The sequence below is a fragment of the Haliotis rubra genome, unplaced genomic scaffold, assembly GCF_003918875.1.
Source record: "Haliotis rubra isolate DU_JTF1 unplaced genomic scaffold, ASM391887v1 Scf71, whole genome shotgun sequence".
NCBI classification, from domain to species: domain Eukaryota; kingdom Metazoa; phylum Mollusca; class Gastropoda; order Lepetellida; family Haliotidae; genus Haliotis; species Haliotis rubra.
The window spans coordinates 1137178-1162311 of record NW_025767424.1 but is presented as its reverse complement, the minus strand read 5'-3'; the positions used below and the strand labels follow the sequence as shown (position 1 = coordinate 1162311).

The 25134-nt window shown below is 37.2% G+C and overlaps 2 protein-coding genes across 2 annotated transcripts in view; one reads left to right on the top strand and one right to left on the bottom strand.

Annotated features, from left to right (window-relative positions):
- Window positions 1-227: 227 nt before the first annotated feature.
- On the bottom strand, window positions 228-10973 carry LOC124259082 (actin-related protein 6-like). Its single transcript, XM_046693172.1, is given in 13 exon segments — window positions 228-388; window positions 1997-2059; window positions 2710-2765; window positions 2767-2786; window positions 3783-3906; window positions 4483-4603; window positions 4842-4940; window positions 6261-6317; window positions 6810-6948; window positions 8171-8294; window positions 9200-9268; window positions 10285-10402; window positions 10843-10973. Coding segments are annotated over 13 exon segments (1191 nt in total). The 5' UTR covers window positions 10914-10973; the 3' UTR covers window positions 228-258.
- A 295-nt stretch (window positions 10974-11268) lies between these two features.
- LOC124259124 (F-box/WD repeat-containing protein 7-like) overlaps window positions 11269-25134 on the top strand; it is a 32774-nt gene continuing 18908 nt past the window's right edge. Inside the window, 1 exon segment of the mRNA XM_046693218.1 lies at window positions 11269-11460. Within this exon segment, the coding sequence (XP_046549174.1) occupies window positions 11269-11460 (192 nt within the window).

Here is a 25134-nt window from a genome sequence, read left to right as displayed (position 1 = left end):
TTCATATCCCTGAAAGTATATTCAACTTAGCTATGGTCTTTGTATATTTTCTTATTTCCTAATCTTAAACTGGTCATATATCTTAGCAAAGATATGGTGCTGACATACCAAGCATGATGATCCATGGGAATGTGAGATTCAAACCCACAATCTGCAGATCCTGGCACATCTTGGGGTTGCAACTCTACACAGAACGTTACCACCCCATCAAACAAACAACTTCAATATTTACAAAAGATACATTTATTTACACAAATATTACACATCAAATCTCTCATAACAAATATTGGGCCCATGTTCGTCAAACTCCTGCTTGGTGACCACCATCTTGCTGAAATCGGGATCCTTGGCCAACAAACATCCCCCTTCCCATGCATGTGATGTTGGGCTGAAACAACACAACACAGAGCACTGATAAACACAACACAGAGCACTGATAAACACAACACAGAGTTATCATAAACACAACACAGAGTGATCATACAGAGTTATCATAAACACAACACAGAGTGATCATACAGAGTTATCATAAACACAACACAGAGTGATCATACAGAATGATCATAAAAACAACACAGAGTGATCATAAACACAACACAGAGTGATCATAAACAGAGTGATCATAAACAACACAGAGTGATCATAAACACAACACAGAGTGATCATAAACACAACACAGAATGATCATACAGAGTGATCATAAACAACACAGAGTTATCATAAACACAATACAGTTATCATAAACACAACACAGAGTTATCATAAACACAACACAGAGTGATCATACAGAATGATCATAAAAACAACACAGAGTGATCATACCGAGTGATCATAAACACAACACAGAGTGATCATAAACAGAGTGATCATAAACAACACAGAGTGATCATAAACACAACACAGAGTGATCATAAACACAACACAGAGTGATCATAAACACAACACAGAATGATCATACAGAGTGATCATAAACAACACAGAGTGATCATAAACACAACACAGAGTGATCATAAACACATTGATAAACACACTAATGTGGGGGAGCTGGAAACCATCTTCACCCAATGCCAGTAGTAACTGCTCGTATTACTCTCCTACCCACAGTTCCTTGTTGTGAATATGGTGCCTCTGCTGATTTGTCAGATATTTTAGCAAACAGTCGATCACAAGTATTATCTAAACTAAGCATGCACATGACCATGAATCTAACATATTTGACTGAGTTATGCACCAGAACATGGACCAGTTTGACATGATATGCCTAACATTTTATAGGAGTCATTAGGACTGAACTCAGTCTAAGTAAACTTTGGCTCAGTATTATTCGTTACACTGCTATACTGAGTTTAACAAACCCTAGTAGAAGGTCGTGTCAGCTAACCTTTGAGCGACCTATGACCGACCGAATGGATTTAACCAATCAGAGAACAGCTACTGTTTAGGGTTTGGCGGGACTTACAAAATTCCCTGGTCACTGACACTGAACTCTCAACAAACGAAAATCCGCTTAAAACACAGATAACCGACCTGCAGTATATACGCTTAGTGCTTTCTGATGACATGCTTACCATTAACAAATATTTCCGCAAGCTGACATCCTTGAATATTGACAAAAATGCTATTTTCAGCGACTGTTTACTCACTGTTGTGGCTCGCTCCATGTGCATCACTAGGAAATGATCGTACGGAAAATAGCATTTGGAATCGTTCGTGTACAAACCTTTTCAAGGTAAAAGTTTAAAAGGTATAGGCAAATGCCAACTTTCGCGATTTGGTAAGCTGTGTCCTGATTGGTCATTATAAGGTTAGCTTCTACTAGGGTTTGTTAGACTCAGTATAAGCAGTGTAACGAATAATACTGAGCCTAAGTTTACTTAGCCTGGGACTGAACTTAAGGCTTGATTCAGATATATTTTGATATGCACCAGAGCAGTTCACCTAAGTATCTGACTTGTTTAACATGATATGCGTAATATTGTGAGAATATAATCCTTACTTCTTTGGCATTGAGACTGTTACATCATAATCACCTGGGGCCAACTTCCGCACATCGCTGTACCTGAAATTACAAAGCAAATATATCTGTCCACATATTTTTCTGTGTTTCCCATCTCATCCTCCCTGAATTTTCATTCATGAAAGAATAGCTCTCAATTTTCCCTTCTACTGTTAAAGATTATAACGAGGTCTCTCTTCCATTTTTGCTATTTCTCGCTCTCTTGATGGTTGATGCTGGACGTGAGAAACAAATACAAAATATGGTAGGCCTTCTAACATATAACTCATAAATCAGGTTTGCAATTTTGATAAAATCTGTAGCCCCAGTCATGGTTCTAAACTTATCAAGTAGCCATGCTGTCTTTTATTGAGGGTTTACGCAGATATAACATTGTATTTTTAACTTCCTTTACTGCGGTTCAGTTGCATCTGGAATGAACCATTTTATACCCACACTGACTGTTGCTTGGCATGCATTGAATATGCATAAAGTTAATCACTGGATGTTCAGACATGCATTTTGGGTTGCTTTCCCCACCACCTTCAATTTTTCATTGTACACTGTTATTATAAATTTTAACACTAAATTTTCCGTATGTCAAAAAAGCGTCCAATGTAGTTGTGCTGATGAACAAATAATTGTGGGGGTGCTGAATAAAATCTATATCCAATACAAGTAGTAATTGTACTTATTACTCCATGAGTACTTACATCCGCTTATCAAATCCTCGTAGGTGACAATTCCCTCCAGTCAAGAGGATGTTCCCCCAGTAGGTGTGGTTTCATCTCTGAAATACACAAACTATGTGTCAACGACTCAACATCATACAATTATCATCTGATCGACACATTATGGGTGAAATAACAAAATGTGAATCTATTCTATGATGCGGAAAAAGAATGTTAAAGGAACCTTTAAACAATTAGGGTTTTCTTATGATCGATTTACCATTCACAGGGTTCCTACAGGAGGTGAACTTCTGACTAGTAAAGACTAAATGATTGCACCACAGTTTCTAAACAGCACACTTCCCTCCCCAACCCCTCCCTAAATAAAACTTGCAGCTCGTGTCCACAGAGTGAGTGAGTTTAGTTTTAGTTAACAATATTCCAGCTATATCACGACGGGAGACAACAGAAATGGGCTTCACACATTGTACCCATGTGGGGAATGGAACCCAGGTCCTCGGTCGTGTCCACAGAGAACACGGAAACATGATATGTGGTTTTATACCACATTACGTTACTGTGATCATGAAGAAATTGCTGGGAAACCAACATTTATTAGTTTACTATATCCATTCAACTGAGGGCAGATGTTTTATACTAACACACCAAGGACAATAAGTACAGTACATGCAGTAACAATTGGACTAAAACCAAGAAGTACATTATACCAAGGGAGGCAACTCTGCTCAGACATCATTCACTCAAGTATAGACCGTTTGGCTCAAAAGCTGCAAAAACCTCACAGAGTGGGTATGATGTTTTGATTATGATCAGCGTTTCATTGAGTTTGTTATGTTTATTAGTTTTCGAGTTAGATTGCAATTCATTGGTCTGCTTTTGAGCCAAACGGACTGTAGTTCACTGTTTAGTTAAAGCCAGATACTGCACCTTACATATGACAAAATGCTTCACAAGTATTTGATAGTTTTAATTAGTTTCAACTTAGATCACAGCAGAAAGAAGTTAAAAGTTTATTACATTTGTTTATTAACCATTCACTCTGTATAATCTTATGAGTCTCTGTAAAACTGTGGAGATCAAATTTAAGACTTTACCTTCTTGTATTGGTTCTAGTGAGTTGATAATAGCTTCTGGGATTCCCATCTCTTGTATTCCTACATCAGATGGATGGAAAAGTAGTTCCGCTACAGCAAATCGTTCATTATTCATACGTATCAACTGAAACAGAAACATTCAAGCACCATTACAATATAGTCCAAAACTGACTGACTGACTGAGTTTGGTTTTACGCTGCTTTTAGCAATATTCCAGCAACATCACGGTGGGGGACACCAGAAATGGGCTTCACACATTGTACCCATGTGGGGATTCGAACCTGGGTCTTCGAGTTGACGAGCGACGCTTTAACCACTAGGCTACCCCACCGCCCCTATAGTCCAAAACATTTTCAAGGCCTCGTTTATCCATTGAGATCTGATTAGATGCCTGAAGTATGAAGGAAATTATACCATATTCAGCTACCCAAGCTGCAAATAAATCAACAATAAAAGACAACCACTGTGGCCTTAAAATGATTACAATTATGCGTAAATAGGTTTTAATTACGAACATTATGACTTTATATGTATATATACTTCTCATCACTTGGTTGAAGTCACTTTCAGCTTTATAACGCTGTAAAAATCTACATCAAAACTCTGTTCTATGCAATAAACAAGAAGTTGTTATAGATACAGTTGTAATCTTCGTTACTGACTCACCAAACAGTTATACAGATTTTGAGAATACTTGTACCTGTTCATTGTCCTTTGCTTTGCCTGTCGTGTCTTCTTGAGGGCGGACATAGCCACGCTTGATGTGTGTGTAGTCTGGTAACACATAATCCCGGGCAATTGTGTTCTCCTTGCCACGCTTCCTGCAACATACAGGGGCCATGTGTACAACCAATACACCAGATCTGTTACCATGGTTACAGCCAAATCTTACCAAAGTCAGCAGAGAAATTCGCACGAATGAAGGAGGGTCCATATTTACATGCCAGGGGCATATAGCTGCTTATATTGATGGCTGCAGCATTAAACAACTACAAACAAAACAGCAAATCTATGGTGATTTTGGAAAACAACAATCCAATTTCAAATGATATTTCTTACCTGGCCACATTCATGTCGGCGTAGAAGTCAGTGGCGACATAGCAGACATCTTCCTTTACTTGGTTGATGACATACGTTTCGTCCATTACCATCAGCTGCCTACAGACCATAAGCATGTGTTAGGATATGTGCTAGACATTGCACAACAAGTGTAGAAGTGAGCACAGCTCACATATCCCCGCTTCCCACTTTGGGACATGGAAATGACTGATATTGATATATATAATGTGACAAGGATCAGCAGCTCACAAGACTTTCTCCTTGACTCTACTAAACTTTATATTCATGTTAGATAATAGTTTTGCCATGTACTGATTACAGTAATAATTTATGGAAACATTATTTTTGTGTGTTTTCCATGGAAACCTGACATCCAACTGAACTTGACTGTCTCATGTTGCACACAATGAAGTGGATGTTGGTGAAGAATGTTACTGACTCTCATGCTGCACACATTTAAAATTTAAAATAGCAAACGGCACATCAATGGGTAATGATTAACATGTGTGTGAAGTTTGGTGAACCTAGCATGTAAACTTTAAGAGATATGTTCCGGACAAAGTTTCAGGATGGACGGACGGACAGAATGAACGCTATATACCCCCGTTACTTCGTAGCAGGGGTATAATAAACAACAGTTCTCATACCCTTAGGCCAAACATCAGTGCATTAGCATGTAAAAGAAAGACAAAAGGAGGAATAAGGTAGAGGTTTTAAAGGTTTCTGTGAATGAGTAAGTATGGTTTTACACCACTGTTAGCAATATTCCAGCTGGGGGACACAAGAAAGGGGGACTTTGTGCATCGTACCCATATGGCAAATCGAAATGGGTCTTTGTAGTAATGAGCAACTGGCCAACCCCACTGCCCCGATGTGAATGGGGACACAGCACCAGGACTCAAGTCCTAAAATTACTTGTTTGAGGTCCCCTGCACTCTCTAGCAAGGTATGTCAAGGCAAACCCCTACATGGAAACTCAAAGAGACTGACTGCTTGTTCTACATGGAAAGGTGCAATACCATGTTTATGACAATAACAAGCATGACAGTTGGGCACTGTAAGTCAATCATAAGAATGCTGTTATCTTCCTGACATCTCTTGATAATATTACGTTTTCAACACCAACAGCAATATCATGATTATAATACACCCTTTATAACCTCATCAAGCAGTATTACTTAATGAGTGAGTGAGTGAGTTCAGTTTTACGCCACACTCAGCAATATCCCAGCTATATGGCGGTGGTCTGTAAATAATCGAGTCTGGACCAGACAATCCAGTGCCCAACAGCATGAGCATCAATCTGCTAAAAGCAGCTAAAACCAAACTCACTCACTCACTATTCCTAATAACATAGTCACATGATTTTTAACATGGATCATCAAGATATGAACAAAATCCTAAAACATAAATGCCTACCTGTAGGATATTATTTCTTTTAAATGGTTTGTTAACAATTTCCCTCCAACATTTACTCTGAAACAAAAAACAACCAAAATTGTGATGAATATATCAAGAAAATCATAATACAGTAATTATGATATGTACAAAATTAAATGTACCAGTCGACAACAGACAATGATTACTTTATTAAGAAAGATATATCCAAGTCTTACATGAGACATCAACATTATCTACAACACCATATTGTACTGTGTTGTCAACAAGGTCTCATATATGACCCTATCATAACATCAGCTCAAAATACCCCCTCTGTTGTTTTATTTGAATGTATTCCCCAATTCTTCAGTGGAGGTGGTTTTCCACTTGTGCACAATACTTAAAATATTTACTGTTTCTTATTATATCATATTATATTACACATGTTAATATGGACAAATCCAAGTATTGCAATGCTGATAATACCGTAACAATATACTGTAAAAGCATGTAACCATGGTTACCAGAAGGTGGCCCTAGTGTCAAACTGCCAGTAACTGCAATATGAATAAATACTTCATTGCTTACCTCCTGATGGCTTCTTTGATTTTCTTGCCCTTAAAGTAGGGCACAATGTGTGTGTAGGAGTAGCCGGTGTCAACTACCAATGTACAAAGATTCTTCTCCGACTCCTCCTTGTGACTCTTGTACTGACTCAGACATGACGCTGTGAATAGGAACAACAGCTGTACAAAAGGTTCAACAACATAGTAGTGGTGGTCCGATTAATTGACATAATCGAAGATTGGTCGCAGTGACTAAACGACCAAGCAATCGAACATGTTTTCTCATAATCGAACGCAACCAATCTTGAACACTTGTTTGCATCAACAATATTTTCACAAGGTTGCTTTTGTCTGTGTCATTAAATTTATATTTCATAAGCACAACAAGCTCGTTCCAAATCATGAATGAATTTATCTTAAAGAATCCAGGAAATCTGTGTTCCTAACATACTAATAATCCTTTAAATATGCAAAATTTGCAAATGGATTTTGTTTAATTTGCAAAAAATACCAAATTACAACATGTTTTTTCTTTATTTTTTACAAAGACAACAGGAACATTTGATAAATGACGCTAACCAATTATTTTCTATGATTGATCGGTTGTAATGGACCAATCATCAATTATGAGATTTTAACCAATTCCCAACACTACAACATAGACTACAAAGTATGTCTTCTTGTATGCTGTAAACAGAAATAGTCTACAATGAGACAGACCAAAGATGTTTATGTAGTTGGTAAAACCCATGAGTAAGTGAGTGAGTTTGGTTTTATTATGCTTTTAGCAATATTCCAGCAATATCATGACGGGGACACCAGAAATGGGCTTCCTGAATCGAACCCGGGTCTTCGGCGTGACGAGCGAATGCATTTAACAACATTGCTACCAGTGTTCACCTTTAACCTGGAAAAGCTGCAGGCTCTAGGCACCTAGAACCCTAAAAAGGTGTGGGTCCTGATCAGAATGTGTAGGCCCTGTATTTTAATATGGAAATAATACTCTTAGTTATTGGGGATGAAAAAGCTGTTGGCCATAAGGACCTCCATAAGAAAACAAAAGCTGTGGGTCCGAGTGGTCTTCAGTAGGCTTCGGGCCTAAGGACCGACGTTAATTTCGAACACTGAAGGCTACCCCACTGCCCCCCATGAGCGAGGGTATGGTGCATCAAGGATGATCAAGATGAATGGAAAGTGCAGCCCCAAAGGCAGTTACGAGCAGAATATCAACAGCTAAGGGACACAACTCTGCAGAGCCAGTTGGGACACTACACAAAATGATAACACTGGGAATGTCATGTATTGCATGTTCAATCCCATCTACAAATTTACAAACATTATGTTCACCAGTAACACATCTACAGTAATATATATGTTTTTAACCATTGCATCTGTAAAGGGCATTGAACTGGTATTCTTCAAAGAAGACTTCATTCATTGCTTCTTGAGCTGAGGCAAAGTTGAAACATGGCTCCGTGACAATGGCTGTGCATTCATTTGAATTAACCTGCAAAACAATTAATGAGAACGACAATGTTTAACAAATCCCCAAATCATATATTAGTCACTATATGTCCTAATTTATTAAATTATTTAGGCCAGACCAATTTTTTTTCTTGTTTTACGGATCCGCATGTCGTATTTTTTCAAGAATAAGAACAAATTAAATTAATTAATTTTCCCCGCTCAAAAAATAAAATCCTAATGTTTTTATTGACCAAAATTGTACACTTACAAGAAATTTTTTTAGATTGTTTTTTGCCCCATATATACTTCATAAATTGCCAATAGTAAAATACTTAAACTTTAAGTATTTAGAAGGAATATTACTTTGACTGGTGATTTTATTTTCACTTTTCCCCTCCTGCCTTTAGGTGTTTTGAGGACAAAAATCTGTAAAACGGGAAATAAAATTGGTCTGGCCTTATGGCAACTTGCAATAAAAAGTCAATAAATATACAATATAAAAAGATAAAGATGCCACCAGCAAAAAACAAACAGTTTTGATCAATTGATACTGCCTAAGTATAAGTCGCATGTGCTAAAACTTTCGAAAATTGTTATATTCTACAGCATTACCATGGTTACTCATGAGATCCAGGTAAAACATACATCTATGGGGTGCGGCCGTGTCCCCAATAGAAAACTAATTTAGCTTTACATTTCATATAAATAGTTTATTGAACTGTATGAGAGTCTTAGATTGGCTCCCTTTCAGTGGCATTGACTGAATGTGAATCAAAGTATCCCAAAGTGTTTCCTCCAAATATGGTAATGATATATAGAATGTTCCAGCAAAAGTTGATAAATGAAAATGTCCTAGTGCTATTTGTGTACAGCAAAAACACTGGAGTTGGAGTTGTCTCCCTTGTGATTTAAAAGAGAATGTCAGGATATCTGATTCCAATGTACCTGGAAGACATCTTTTCCTAATATGTAGTCCCAAACTTGCCTCTCGATGTCCCAATTGGTCAGGAAGCCCTGGAGGAGGAATCAAGTGCAAGTAACAACTCTCAGAGGGAATATGATCTCTACAGACTTGTTTTACAGCAACAACAGTGAGGTAGCCTTGTGTCGAAAGTGTTGGCTCGTCACACTTGCTACATTATAGTTATACCCTCATCAGGCTGGTTTATTAATAATCTAGGTTGGAGGCCGTGGTGCACAAAGCGTTTGACCTGTTGTAACGCTATAGTTTATCATAGTTTATCAAAATTCTGGTGAAGGAACGTATTTAGCACACTTATAGTCCGTTTGGATTCAAATGAGAACGACAAATGATTAAATAACTCGAAATTGGGAAAAGTGCAGAAAACATAAGTAAGACACATGGTCCTGAAACCTCTGTACCCAACAGGATCTGAATTCAGAAATCTGACGTTTTGTTATTGCTCACGAAAAAAGTTGTTTAGTAAGAAACCATCATGTAGTATTGTGCTATTTTCACGCTTCACACTGGGGGATGACAAATGGCTGATGGAACAGTGCCTGACTAGCTGGGGTCATCTCACCTGGCTGTGCTGAGTTGCACATGAACGTGTGCGTGTGTGTTATCTGACCAACTCTCGGTTCCATACTGGGAACAAGGCTCGGCTTCGCCTCACCTTATTCCCGGTATCGCACCTCCAGAAGAACTTTTCCCTTGGCAGATCAGGGTTGAAAACCCAATGCCTCTACCTCAATGTTTTTATTGAAAACATCTTCAATAAATAAATACAAAACCATTCACTTTTTTATTTTATTATAATATCTGCACATTGCAGTTAATAATATTACAACTAGAATAAGAATGTTATCACAGCGAACTACTTGCTTGGCAGTTATTATTTCACCCATAACCATGCTTGACATGGGTATGTTAATATAGCAACCACTGAATTTCTGAGACCTGTGATGTAATTTGATTGAACTCATTTCAGGTTGGATGTCATGTCAACATGAGCAGTAGAAGGTGAAAAAAGTAAGACATGGCAAAAAGTACAAAGAAATGTCCTCACCTTCTGAAATGGCAGCATGTAGTACAACCCTGACAGGTCTTTGCATTCATCTATCTGATCACCAATAAAAATTCTTGTCCTCACATTTTTTGCTTTAGTTACACAATTTGGAATTATCCTGAAATGAAAATGAAGTAAGTAAATTGAGTGACCACTCATATTTGATCACTACACATTAATACATTATGACAGAACTCCAAAATTTAAATGCACAAACTCAAAAATGAGGTAGGGGTGGGGTGATGAAAATGAACATCTACACCACCACCACCCCATCAGCACACACACACACACATCCCCCAGCCATAAATTATGAACGGTCCCTCAGTACGAGTCCCGCAAAAAGGTTTGGATACAAATCTCAGTAGTGATTAGCACTGATTACTGGCTGCGTTCAGTTCCCAAAGAAATCTGTCATACATCGTCATCAAGACAGACTTTAAATAGCCTTGTACATGTGCTATCCTGGAATTTAACCGTGATCGTTGAACACAATATAAGCTATCTAACATTTCTCCCAGACTATGCTCTCACTCTATACATTAAATATGTCCTTACCTCGGTTCTTTGTCGGTAGCATAGCCAACTTTTGCAGTTCCCGCGCCGTTGTCCAACACCAGCACAGCCATTTTGGGAAAATATTCCTGCTTGTGGTTGTCGTAAACAAATAGAAATAAGTTGAAAACGCGTATCTAAACCCTGCGAAACAAACAAAATAACATAATCTATATTGTGAAAGGTAAGATAAGGCTTCAATATGTGTTTTGCATGAAACAAATTCTGTTGCCATTCTTAACGACAAATAAACACACGTGTGTGTTCTATTTTTAGAAAATGTGACGTCACGTCCTAGCTGCAGGTTGTTGCCAAGCTGGTGTGTACAAAGTGCCCGCACATGTGTAAGTAGAGTAGCACGGCTTACTCTATTGAATGATTGACATAATGGGACTACCGCAAGTTTGACAAGTCTTGTAACTGTTTAAAATGAACAAAGTGGAGAAGATGCGCAACTCATTTCCAAAGATTGGAGTGCTTGAGGGCCAAGGGGGTCGGGAGATGGGAGGGGCTGTGACTTGGAGGGGGCACGGGGGTGTTCACCCCACCCCAAGCAGTGTTGAGTTTGACAGACAGCTGGATAAGGTAGCGATATGGCTTGAACACTGGGACCACGATGAGGTAAGAAATATGCAACATATATATAAGTACATGTATGGATATTTATTGTGTATTTTGATGAACATTTTTTTTCTCTTATAACTTCAAAAAATATTTTTGTTGTTGCTGACTATATGCCAGAATATAAACATGTCAATATGGTTTAAAATTTACTAACTGTATTCTATTTGGAATTGTTTTATTTTTATAGTGCATTTATAAAATTTTAACAGCCTAGTTTATTCATATATATCTGTATATGTACTTGAAGCAACAGTGAAATATACTTTGAGAATAATTATAAAAGTGAAACATACTTTTGGAATCAATTGCATTGAATTTGTTCATACAAATGTATATATCTTTTTTATTATTAATATTTACATATATGACACATGTCTTATATATTTTATAGGCAAAAAGAAAAGTGTTACGATTTTGTTTTCAAACAGTATATTATATTTTGGAAAAGATATTTGGGTTTGACGTTTAAGCCCAGCATTAATTAATTGAAAAAAGTCCAAACTTAGATAATGATTCTTTGTATTCAAACTCAGTAAATAAATTTAGTTTACATTGCCTTCAGTAACTTTTAGATATCAGTTGGTGACAAGGATTCACCAGTCTTATTTCATACAAACAAGTTGTCACACCTCCACCTTTACCATAGTTTAGGATACTGTGTACAATTCAACAGGTATTGTAACAGATACAGTCAAAAATAGGTGCTAATGATGCTAACTATGAAGTCAAATAATGATATTATATTGTAACCTAAATTGTTGAATTGCCAACACAGTGTATGATATCTGCACATGTATTTTCAAAAGTGTTTTCCACTAATGGCCATATTTACTGCCATTCTTCTACTATCTCTTTTCACCACTACAATTACATTGCATGAATACAGCTATTTTCCTGTTATCCACATATAATCTTAACGTATAAGTCGAGAAGCTAGACTGTCTGCAATTTAAACCCAACCCATAATGTACACCACGAAGTGCCAGGTTATTGGCTTATTGATGCATGTAAAAGGTCCTGATTTCTATATGGCTTTCTGAGATACTGAAACCAGGACCCTTACACAATAGAACTGTCAAATCACAAATAGATTATCAAAAGCTATTTGCTCACATCATAAATATCTGATTTGACAAGTTAATCCCTCTAGTCTAGTTGTTTTCAACTAAAGTATGCAATGTGTTTGTGTCACAACTTCACCACATCATGGATAAATGGTAATTAAACTGTGCTTGCTTAGAGACATCTCGATCATGAAATACTGTTATAGAATTTGTTTTGCAATAGGAAATATTGCTTTTAAAACAGGGTAATGAAATGGTCTGGTGTATTGTGCTTATGGAAATTGATTTATCTTTGATGTGTGTGTCTGGTCCTGAATGTGTATAGCATGGAGAAGAAGAATGTGTCTTTAGTGGGAGGGAGATATATGTATTTATATGTTGTGAGGAATATAATCTGGTTTATGGTTGTATATAAACTGCCTTCTGTTTATGAAATAAGTTTTACCAAATCACAAGTGATGATAAATAGAAGGTATGGATACCCTTTTTAATACATATTTATGTGTCAAAGTTGTGTACCTAATAGTTCATGTTATTTTCACACAGAATACTGTATTACTGATGTCATGCTGTCATGGGGAATACTGTATTACTGATGTCATGTTGTTGTGGGGAATACTGTATTACTGATGTAATGCTGTTGTGGGGAATACTGTATTACTGATGTCATGGGGAATACTGTATTACTGATGTCATGTTGTCATGGAGAATACTGTATTACTGATGTCATGTTGTTGTGGGGAATACTGTATTACTGATGTCATGCTGTTGTGGGGAATACTGTATTACTGATGTCATGGGGAATACTGTATTACTGATGTCATGCTGTTGTGGGGAATACTGTATTACTGATGTCATGTTGTCATGGGGAATACTGTATTACTGATGTCATGGGGAATACTGTATTACTGATGTCATGCTGTTGTGGGGAATACTGTATTACTGATGTCATGCTGTTGTGGGGAATACTGTATTACTGATGTCATGTTGTCATGGGGAATACTGTATTACTGATGTCATGGGGAATACTGTATTACTGATGTCATGTTGTCATGGGGAATACTGTATTACTGATGTCATGGGGAATACTGTATTACTGATGTCATGTTGTCATGGGGAATACTGTATTACTGATGTCATGGGGAATACTGTATTACTGATGTCATGTTGTCATGGGGAATACTGTATTACTGATGTCATGCTGTTGTGGGGAATACTGTATTACTAATGTCATGTTGTCATGGAGAATACTGTATTACTGATGTCATGTTGTGGGGAATACTGTATTGCTGATGTCATGTCGTGGGGAATACTGTATTACTGATGTCATGTTGTGGGGAATACTGTATTACTGATGTCATGCTGTGGGGAATACTGTATTACTGATGTCATGTTGTGGGGAATACTGTATTACTGATGTCATGGTCATGGGAATACTGTATTACTGATGTCATGCTTGTCATTGCTGATGGGGAAATACTGTATTACTGATGTCATGTTGTGGGGAATACTGTATTACTGATGTCATGTTGTGGGGAATACTGTATTACTGATGTCATGTTGTGGGGAATACTGTATTACTGATGTCATGGGGAATACTGTATTACTGATGTCATGTTGTCATGGGGAATACTGTATTGCTGATGTCATGCTGTCATGGAGAATACTGTATTACTGATGTCATGTTGTGGGGAATACTGTATTGCTGATGTCATGTCGTGGGGAATACTGTATTACTGATGTCATGTTTTTTGTGGGGAATACTATATTACTGATGTCATACTGTTGTGGGGAATACTGTATTACTGATGTCATGTTGTCATGGGGAATACTGTATTACTGATGTCATGCCGTCATGGGGAATACTGTGTTAATGATATACTGTTGTGAAGAGTACTATGTTACTGATGTCATGTTGTCATGGGGAATACTGTATTACTGATGTCATGCTGTCATGGAGAATACTGTATTACTGATGTCATGTTGTGGGGAATACTGTATTGCTGATGTCATGTCTTGGGGAATACTGTATTACTGATGTCATGTTTTTAGTGGGGAATACTGTATTACTGATGTCATGCTGTCATGGAGAATACTGTATTACTGATGTCATGTCGTGGGGAATACTGTATTACTGATGTCATGCTGTCATGGGGAATACTGTGTTAATGATGTCATGCTGTCATGGGGAATACTGTGTTAATGATGTCATACTGTTGTGTAGAGAACTATGTTACTGATGTCATGCTGTTGTGGGGAATACTGTGTTACTGACGTCATGCTGTCATGTGGAATACTGTGTTACTGATGTCATCCCGTCTAACAGAATACCACATTACTGATGTCATCCCGTCTAACAGAATACCACATTACTGATGTCATATATTCACACAGAATATTCCATCACTGATGTCATGGTTCCACAGAGAAGTCTGTGTTGTCCTGCTAGTGCTGCTCTTAATGGCAGACATTGCAGACCTAATAGTGACTTTAGGTTGATTATTTCTTGGTGCAGTGAATATGTCTTATTGATCCTTGCTTTGACAAAGCCGACTACTGAATTATTTGTTGCGAGTTGATAATGATTAACTGTGAGACATTTGTCAGTTAATGTGTATCAGACGCTGGTGGCATATTGGCATGCACATGGCACAATCAATGGTTAACAATGTTTAATGTTCTTTATAGTTTCCTTCAGCTAACTGTGGGCGGTTGGGTAGCTTAGTGGTTAAAGCCGTCGGTCGTCACGCCGAAGACGTGGGTTCGATTCCTCACATGGGTACAATGTGTGAAGCTCATTGGTGTCCCCCGCCATGATATTGCTGGAATATTGCTAAAAGTGGCGTAAAGCCATACTCATTCACTCACTCACCCACTTTAGCTAACTGTCGTATTAGAGGTACGAAATGTTCGTTGTTTAATGCCGCACTCAGCAACGTTGCAGTTATATGGTGGCGGTCTGTAAATACTTGATGACTCTGGACCAGACAATCAAAGTCAAAGACAATCAAGTGATCAACATCATGAGAATAGATCTTAGCAATTCGGATATGGTGACATGTGACAATCAAATCAGCAAGTCTGACCTCAGTGATCCTGATAGCCTCCTCTTACAACAAGCATGGGCTGCTGAAGACCAATTAAACTAGAAACCAAAATCAAATTGTCAACAGCTTAGTAAATCAGTTTCTGCCACTGGCCCTCTGTCCATTTTGGGAATGTATTAAATCCAATGGTCATGTAGTCTGGGTGTACGAGATTGGGGATTGGGTCACTGGGAAAGGGATTGGTTTCAGGACTTGTCTTTGTTTTGTGGATATCCCAATATCCTACCATGGGAGCAGTGGGGTAGCCTTATGGTTAAAGTTTTCACTCATGCAGAAGACCCAGGTTCAATTCCCCACACAGGGTACAATATGTGAAGCCCATTTCTGGCCTCCCCTTCACTGATATTAATGGAATATTGCTTCAAGTAGTGTAACACCTTCAACATCTAAGCCGTAGGAATTCTTTTGGAATTTGGCATGTCATGTTATAGGTCAAGGTCACAAGTTATGAAATGCTTACAAAACTTTCGTAGTACTACTATAATACGAGGAGTTAGCTCACCTGGTAGTCTGTCAAACTGACCCTGAAACAAATATGTTCAAGAAAATCCATGCAAGTCTAGAATATGTGGCAAGTCTAGATTATGGCAGTTTCATGACCATGAAAGTCTCTTATGCTCCTTTTTATCACCCCAGCATATAATGTGGGGGGTATAGTCTCTTTGCTCCTTTTTATCACCCCAGCATATAATGCCTCGTCCATCTGTCCGTCCGTAATCATTTTGTTTCCAGAGCATAACTAAAAAACACGGTCAATATTGTTAAAACTAAATTGGTAGATAAATCAAACAGATCCCAAAGTGGTGCCTTTTGCTATTTGCAGAATTTTGACATTTTTATTGTTTTCAATTTCCATGGAAACACTTTGGACTTAGTCTAAAAAAGATCAAGTTGGACATTTATTCTGTCAAATTTGTGGGCTCCAGGGGGATTTGTCATCTTCTGATGACTCTTGTCATAAAACTTTATGAAGTTAATTTAGAACAATTTCTCTGTAAAAATATGTTCATTTCAAAGAGAAGATGTAATTCTGGCTCAAAGGTCTAGGGGCGGTGGGGTAGCCTAGTGGTTAAAGCGTCCGCTCGTCACGCCGAAGACTCGAATTCGATTCCCCACATGGGTACAATGTGTGAAACCCATTTCTGGTGTCCCCCGCCGTGATATTGCTGGAATATTGCTAAAAGCAGCGTAAAACCAAACTCACTCACACACTCAAAGGTGTGGGGCTCATTTCAAGTCTAGCTTTAGACATAATTATGTCCTTTTTCTGAAATACGGACTTGGCTTTCTGCAATATTAGGCATGTCACTAACTGCCAGACTGACAATGTGACATAGTCAATACATGATCAAATGTGAAATAGAAACCAACAAAGTATACTTTGATGAAACTGATGAATAGACCAATGGTATTGCACCTAAGACAATGAAGTTTATAACCAGGAAAATATTTGCATTTTATATTTTACCCTTAATTTTTGGTTTTGGTTTTCCATTTTTATTGCATGGTAGGAAGTGGACTTTAATATCTTTTGAAACTATTTCATTCTATATTTTTAAACTATTGTGGAAATGATCTTCAGACATATTTTGGTGCCATTTCATCAAATCAAATTCCACATAAAAGTGTTTTTCACAATATTGAGTCTGTGGTTTAGTAAATGGTCTAAAAGCAACAGGGGTTTAGGCACACCTTTTCAACCTGAACTTTTGATCTTTTCCCAAAGCACTGTTCATCATACCATACAATGACGGCTGTTATTAATACCTGGATTTACGTTACATTCATTGTTAAATAGTTGTGTTGACAACAGTACGAAGCAGAAAGATCTGCCCTCCCCAAACACATAATTATTGTATGTATATTTTCCCGACTCAACAATGGATATTGTCAAAGTGATAGTTCCAAGGTTAATGCAAAATCAGGTCCAAGTCGTCTAACAAGCAATGTATATAAAGCTGAGTAGATTTATTACACTCGAATAAATCCGAATGAAAGGTTGACCTCACTTGGATAAAGGATTTCTTCCCCTCTTTATGATCAGGTATTGTGAATGGGGTTTGATAGTGGGGATCTACTTTGGGAGTTAATCAAGCGGGGAATACCAACACCTGATTTGAATGGAATACAGTTTCGTATGACATGCTTGTCTGTATGCTGTGGATGTCATTGATATGTATTACATACCCCTGTATGCCTACAACAACAAGGTTCAACTTCATTATACTTTAAATATTTTGATTCAATTTGGAATATTAAAACTTTGACATAGTACAGTTTATCCTTTGTGTTTATCAATGTGTATGGTTCAAGGATGTGAGACTTAACGGAAATTTCTTGAATATCAGACAAACTTGATGAAGGCTGGTATATTTTCGTCTCTTTTTTTAAGAAGGATTAAACAATATTTTCTTGTTTAAATTATTTTGGTGAATATACAAATAATAATTTTAAAATGTACAGTTTGATATTATGATAAATTCTTGAGTAATAATTCAATAAAAACAGTCATAATCACAGTTCATTTGTATAAGAAAAAGATTTTTGCAAATCTCGTAATTTTTCAGTCCTTGTAATATTTAATTGATGTCAACTCAGACTATTTTCATGTTGCCTTCTGCATCTGCATGAATGAAAGAAGGAAAGTTTATGTCACAAAAGATAAACCGTTCAATAATTCCATTTCATGAACTTACTAATCAAAATATTTTTATGTGTTTCTGATTCTGACATCACAAGCAAAGAATGCTTTTTTGTCAAAATAAATAAGAATAGATAAATGCAAAAAACAAATGCAAATTGTGCAGCTTATTTTATGAAATCTTAAATTTTAGATCACATGGTAATAATCTTTAAAACAAATTGTGATAGATTGAGTTGCTTTGGAAATAATTCTTAAATATATATGGATAAAGATAGATCAAGCGGCCGTACTATTATGAGCTTGTAAGGTTAACAGTATATATTTGTTAATTCAGCACAAATTTTCACTGCAGCAGGGAAAACTGAGACAGGAAAATATTTTTGTTGTTTCGTGTTCGAAAGACAATACAGATGGGAAGGAGATGAGAAACACAGAAAAACATATGGACAGCCTTAGAGGAATTCGAGTACAGTATAAATTTCTAATTGTCTGTCCACAGCCAGGAAGCTCTTAAGAGAGATAAGATTATAGCTATAAGGCCATTAAACTGTTGATGACATGTAGTGTGTACTTGAGATTTCCTGAATGACTACAGAAGCCCTTGGGCAAGATAAGTCACCTACAGTGGAGAGGGGACATATCCGGGCAACCCTGGGCACTGCATGCTCTTCTTGTATATCGGAAAATGGACGTCAGATTGCTACTGCATAAATCAAGCTGACATATTTATCGCTGATTGTGTATCAGCTGTTTTGGATGAGGATTTATGGCTTGTATGAACAGCAGTTGTTTACAAACTAAGTTTAGGTTGAGATATGTCGGTAGTTGTTGTCATGTATAATAGTTCAAATGTTTTATCCAGAGATGTGGATGTTTTATGTATTTTTTAAAGAAAGTATTAAATCTGTTTCATGCAGATGATACAGTGTTTGAAGCCCATTTCGGGTGTCAGCCCTGATATTGTGATATTGCTGGAATATTACTAAAAGCGGTGTAAAACCAAACTCACTCACTCACTCACTCTCACTTGCTCACTCACTCAGGGCCATAGAAAAATAAATATGACTGGGCAAGTCTAGATTGCCTCTGTTGAAATTGCGACTTGTTTTTCCTTTGAATTTTTTCTGGGACTTAATGTGAGTGTACGTTTGTTCTCTTAAGCATATTTCACCAACAGAGTGACATGTTTCTTATCCTATGGCTACAGTTGTAGTGATAATGTTGTTTGCAAGTTTTGGTACTTGGCAATGTTAGTGGAGGCAGTGTGACTTTGGCTATACAAGCACTTCAGGGCTCTCTGTAAGTAGAGTTCTATTTGAGGAGGTATAAGTTATTCTGTACTTTGTACTTACATATATAGATAACAGCTGGATTTGTTCAAATACACCGCTATTTTGGGAGTAGTTTTGATAGAGGTGGTTTCAAGCTGAACATGGTCATAAGCTCACTGAAGTCCAAACTTAAATATGAGACTTAAAATGGTTATATATGAATTACCATAAAAGTCTTCTCTATTTTGAGAGTATGCTGGCTATAGATCAGAATGTCAGTCATACCAATAGAAGTTAAAAGGTGGTACTTGTTGTTCCCCAGCCTTGTGCTTGATAGTGAGTGAGTGAGTTTAGTTTTATGCCAGACTCAGCACTATTCCAGCTATATGGTGGCAGTCTGTAAGTAATGGAGTGTGGACCAGACAATCCAGTGATCAACAGCATGAGCATCGATCTATGCAATTGGGATACAATGACCTGTGTCAACAAAGTGTGCTTGATATTAAGGGAATATAATAAGGACCTGCTGGCATGGAGACACTATGTTGTGTCGGCATCATGGTTAAACCATCGCTGGTTTCTCTTTGGACCAGCACTATAAACACGGACAGAGAGACACACATGCAGATACAGAACTGACAGACTGACTGAGTTTAGTTTCACGCTGCTTTTAGCAATATTCCAGCAATATCACGGCGGGGGACACCAGAAATGGGCTTCACACATTGTGCCCATGTGGGGAATCGAACCCGGGTCTTCGGCGTGATGAGCCAACGCTTTAACCACTAGGCTACCCCACCGCCCCTGCAGATACTGACATACATACAGACAGACACACATGCAGATACAGACAGACACAAAACAATTCAAAGAAGAAAGGAAAAACAAAGACAGTTAAAATGTAAACTAGGGTTGACTTGGGATCAATAAAAATAGCATGATGAAAGGTATAAAAAGTGAAAGTTGAGAAAAAAAAATCTTTATGCGTGCCCCTCCTATCTGAACTTTACAAAGTACACCCAGAGACACCATATACAAAAATTGCCAACTGGTTGTTTGGCATAATACCAGTATGATTACATTAGAAGGTGTCTTGAAAAATGTAAAATATCAATGCCTCACTTTTTTAACACTTTAAATGAAAAGAAAGTAAAAATTAAAAGGACATATTTGTCTACATAACATTATTAAAAGATATCTAACAGACATGAATTTGAAGTAGGCAATTTTATTTTTTAGTCAAAATTTGTTCACTTTGCAGTTTTATACACTGTCTGCTTTTTTTCGTACAGCAGTTTCAAGGTAAAACAGAGCAGAAGTTTTCAATCCTTAAAATTAGTTGGTGTTTTATTACTACAGTATAAGGCAGGGCGAGAAAGTGCTTTATCTCGTCTAACAATACCCTTCAGGACTCTTCTCTTTACTTATTTATGGATGTATGAGTATAACCTGAGAGCATTAAGGTGTTGAGTTGATCCTGGGATTAGTCAGTGAAAGGCACCAGTCTCAGGGTGACGGCAGTTTATTCCAAATTGCCGTCACATCTATTATTGCCTTAATACCTCATTTCCAGGGAGTTTCAGCACTTTTTTGGTGTGGCTCTGCGGCGTGTTGGTAGCTCAATGAAATATGTGCCAGTAAATCGTCTTTTCATTGGCTAATAAATACATTTTCTATTCATCTTGTGAAAAATCAATGTGGTGGATTACTGTAAATCTAGTAATCGATAGAAGGGATTAAGTCATTTCATACAAGGTGCATTTCTGTAGGACTCAAAACGGTGGCAGTAAGATGATCAATATGTGATTTATAATAAACAATTTTCATAAGGCCACAATAGAATATTTATTAGGTTTTCTTAGAATTTGTTTCAGGCTGGAGACGTTTTGTTTTGATACATATTTTCTTAATTCAATTATACAAACCATCTGTGAATATTAAGCATACCAACTGCTGACATGTGGTTCACATCAAGGATTATGTTTTGTAGGACTATTGCTGCAATTTTTCTGTCTTTTTTATTTATTTTGACCTGTAAGGGTTAAAATGACCAACACCATAATGAGAAAGAATTCTTAGTCTTTTGTTTGCCTGTATATGTGGTGTATTTCATCAAGAAAGAGATGTAGTGATGTTCTTTTTCAGTAAGTTCATGAGGACAGGGGCTGTTGGGGTAGCCTAGTGGATAAAGCGTTCGCTCGTCATGCCGGAGACTCGTGTTTGATTCCCCACATGGAACAATGTGTGAATAGAAGCCCATTTCTGGTGTCACCCAGCGTGATATTCCTAGAAAATGTGATATTCCTGTAAAACTAAACTCACTCACTCACTCATGAGGACAATCAGTGATGTGAGTTGAGTTTTTTTGCAGTACGTTGATCAGAGATGAAAATCAAATATTATATTTTTATGTCCTAAAGCATGTTTTTCTGTTGTCACATGTACATTCCTGTGTGTGCTGGTGTAGCGAGGCAGAGATCAGTGATGGTGATAGATTAGTATTGATTAGGACTGTATCACTCTACCAGTGCCATATACCTCACAACATGCCTTTAATGAGGCAATTTGACTGATCATCTCAGTAAACTTGGAAAAAAAAGTGTGACGAAAGTAATTTTTTGTACCAGGCCAATATTAATTTTATTCCACAGGACTCTCTTGGTGTCTAGAAATACAAAATGATTAGGGCTGTCAGGGTTGGTATGTCCAGAAAGGACTGACTGACTGACTGAGTTTGGTTTTACGCTTTTAGCAATATTCCAGCAACATCACGTCGGGGGACACCAGAAATGGGCTTCACACATTGTACCCATATGGGGATTCGAACCCGGGTCTTCGGCGTGACGAGCCAACGCTTTAACCACTAGGCTACCCCACTGCCCCTCTCCAGAAAGGAATGATATATTCAAGTACTGAACAAAATAGACACATCTTTAATCAAAGCAAACATTTTAATACAGGTATATGTCTATTTCAGGTCAGGCTTGGTGACAGTATAAGCTTAAATCTTTGAAGGGCATTTAGAAGTTGAATGCATTAGAAAAGCAAGATTTATGGATGTCAACTTCTTTATTGTGAATAACACGATATTTCAGAGTGTATGCTTGCTCCTTCAACAGGTGATGCGCCGAAACATTGTGTATTCACAATAAAGAAGTTGATGCCCATAAATCTTGCTTTACTTCTAATATAAGCTTATACCATAGTAATACAGGCTTATACCATAGTAATACAGGCTTATAACAGGCTTATGATTTAAAAAGTAATGTGACATATGATAAAATGTATTGTTGATTTTAGACTGTATTTGTTATGCAATGTTCTCTAAGATAAATACCAAACACTGTCCTAATGTATTGATTCACTTTTAATCCCATTTTTGGTTTGCACAATTGCAAACAGTTGATTGCAACACTCAAAATGATATCATCCTAATTTGACTATAAAAGCCATTGAATGTATGACTTAACGACTTGTGAATTCTTAAAGGTCACATACAACCAAAAAATCAAACATAATTAAAACACAATTATCACTTATTCATGACATATAATATACATTGCTGGTTATGAAAAAAACATATAAACAAAATTATAAGCGTACAATCGCACATCAAAAGTGCAATATTGTGTACTTGGGTTTCCTTCCCAAGAAACGAAGCAGCCGGGATACCGAACCCAGTCAGAGCGGGTGGGTGTGCACTCAAGTGTAACGGCTGATTCATTTGCCGATTCCCTCACGGCTCATTGTGTGTGTATATATAGAGATGTTGGGTTTTGTAAATACATGCTCATTTTTGTTGTTGTGTATAACATTTTGCAATCAACAGACATCATAACATGTCATGTGTTCAAGTATCACACCTGCCTGTCTGTGTAATTACATAATGTGACAGAGACCGAACTCGGGCCATAAATCAATGCGTTTTGTTTTTGTGTATAGCCTGATTGGTGTTAAGTTCAAATTGCATGTGGTCAGTGATCGCAGTTGTGTATTGAATATTGTCATTAGCAGACAGGCAGGGAGACACACAGGTGTCAATAAAACAAGACATTGAGTTTTGTCTGTGACAGCGACATATCTATATCACAGTTAGAAATTCTGTCAACGCTAATAATGACATTGCTTTTAAGTATCGAACTGAGAAAGTGACTCGGTAAGAAGAACGTGTGGTGAAATAGACAAATGAAATTATATAAACAGTTTATTTACTGTCATAACATATAAAAAGCTCGTGCCTGTGAGATATCAACAAAACATTATGAAAATAGCTCACACCAAAGCCTTCACCGAGTATTCACCGGACAGCCCGCTTCCAAGCTGCGCGAACCTATTTCACTGCGCACGTGCTATGAGCGCAGTCCAGCTGTTGAAACCAGTTTTCCCCCGAAAAGTCGGGGGAAAATTAGTGAAATGTTTGAACTCCGATTTTGCGCGGGTTTTTTCATCGCGTTATTTTTCAACTTTATAAGTTGAATTTGCATTTTTGATGATTTGTTTCGGTAAGTCCATACCGAAAGGTATCAGAATCTGCAAAGTTGTGTTTTACGTTGCATGTGACCTTTAATGAAATATAACAATAGGAATGCAAATATATGACACTCTCATGCTAAGTTCTAATGTCAGTGTAACAATAGGCCATCAAATTGATGACCCCTTGCTTGATTACTAAATGACAATGAACTGAACAAGTGACAAGAGTCTGTAAAGAACACCTCCCACACCTGGTCTTTACATGTCTTTACAATATCCTGATATTGAATATCTGTGTAATAACAATCGCAGAACCACTATTTCTGTGTTCATATACACAGTTCTACAGAACAGCATTTATTAAAGTGACACAATGACATTGTTTCATAATCTACTGGTCCTCATTAATTATTGATAAAAACCATGAACTAAAATATCAAGAGTTACGACTGTTTGTTATTTTCGTCTCAGCAGTGGTATGCAGTGGTTTCCCCTGAGTATGTGTGAAGGCAAATACCTGCTGCTCCTTGAATACAATTCGGTTAATGAGCTTACTTGTTGTATAAGTTGTCCTGTTACCTGTACAGGTAGGGCTCTGGCACAGGTACAAGCAGCTTTGTTGACACTGTTTGTTGCTAATTGCTGTTCTACACCTGTGAATGTATAGTGCTTATATAACAATAGTACCTGTTATCTAACATACTAATCCCAGACCAATTTTATTTCTTGTTTTACGGTTCTGCCGGTCGTATTTTTTCAAGAATAAGAAAAAAAATACAAATAATTTTCTCCGCTCAAAAAATATAATCCTATTGTTTCTATTGGCCAAAAATGTAAACTTACAAAAAAATTAATTTTTTGATTGTTTTTTGCCCCATATACACTTTATAAATTGCCAAAAGTAAAACACTTTTAGTATTTAAAAGTAATATAACTTTGACTGGTGATTTCCCTTTAGGTTTTCTGAGGACAAAACTCTGTAAAACAAGAAATAAAATTGGTCTAGCCTAAACAGGAAAAATCAAATTCTTGTCCAAACCAATTATTGAACACCTGGTGCTGTAGAAACAATATTTATTTTTGCTTGATGTGTTAAAGGATATTTGAGTAGC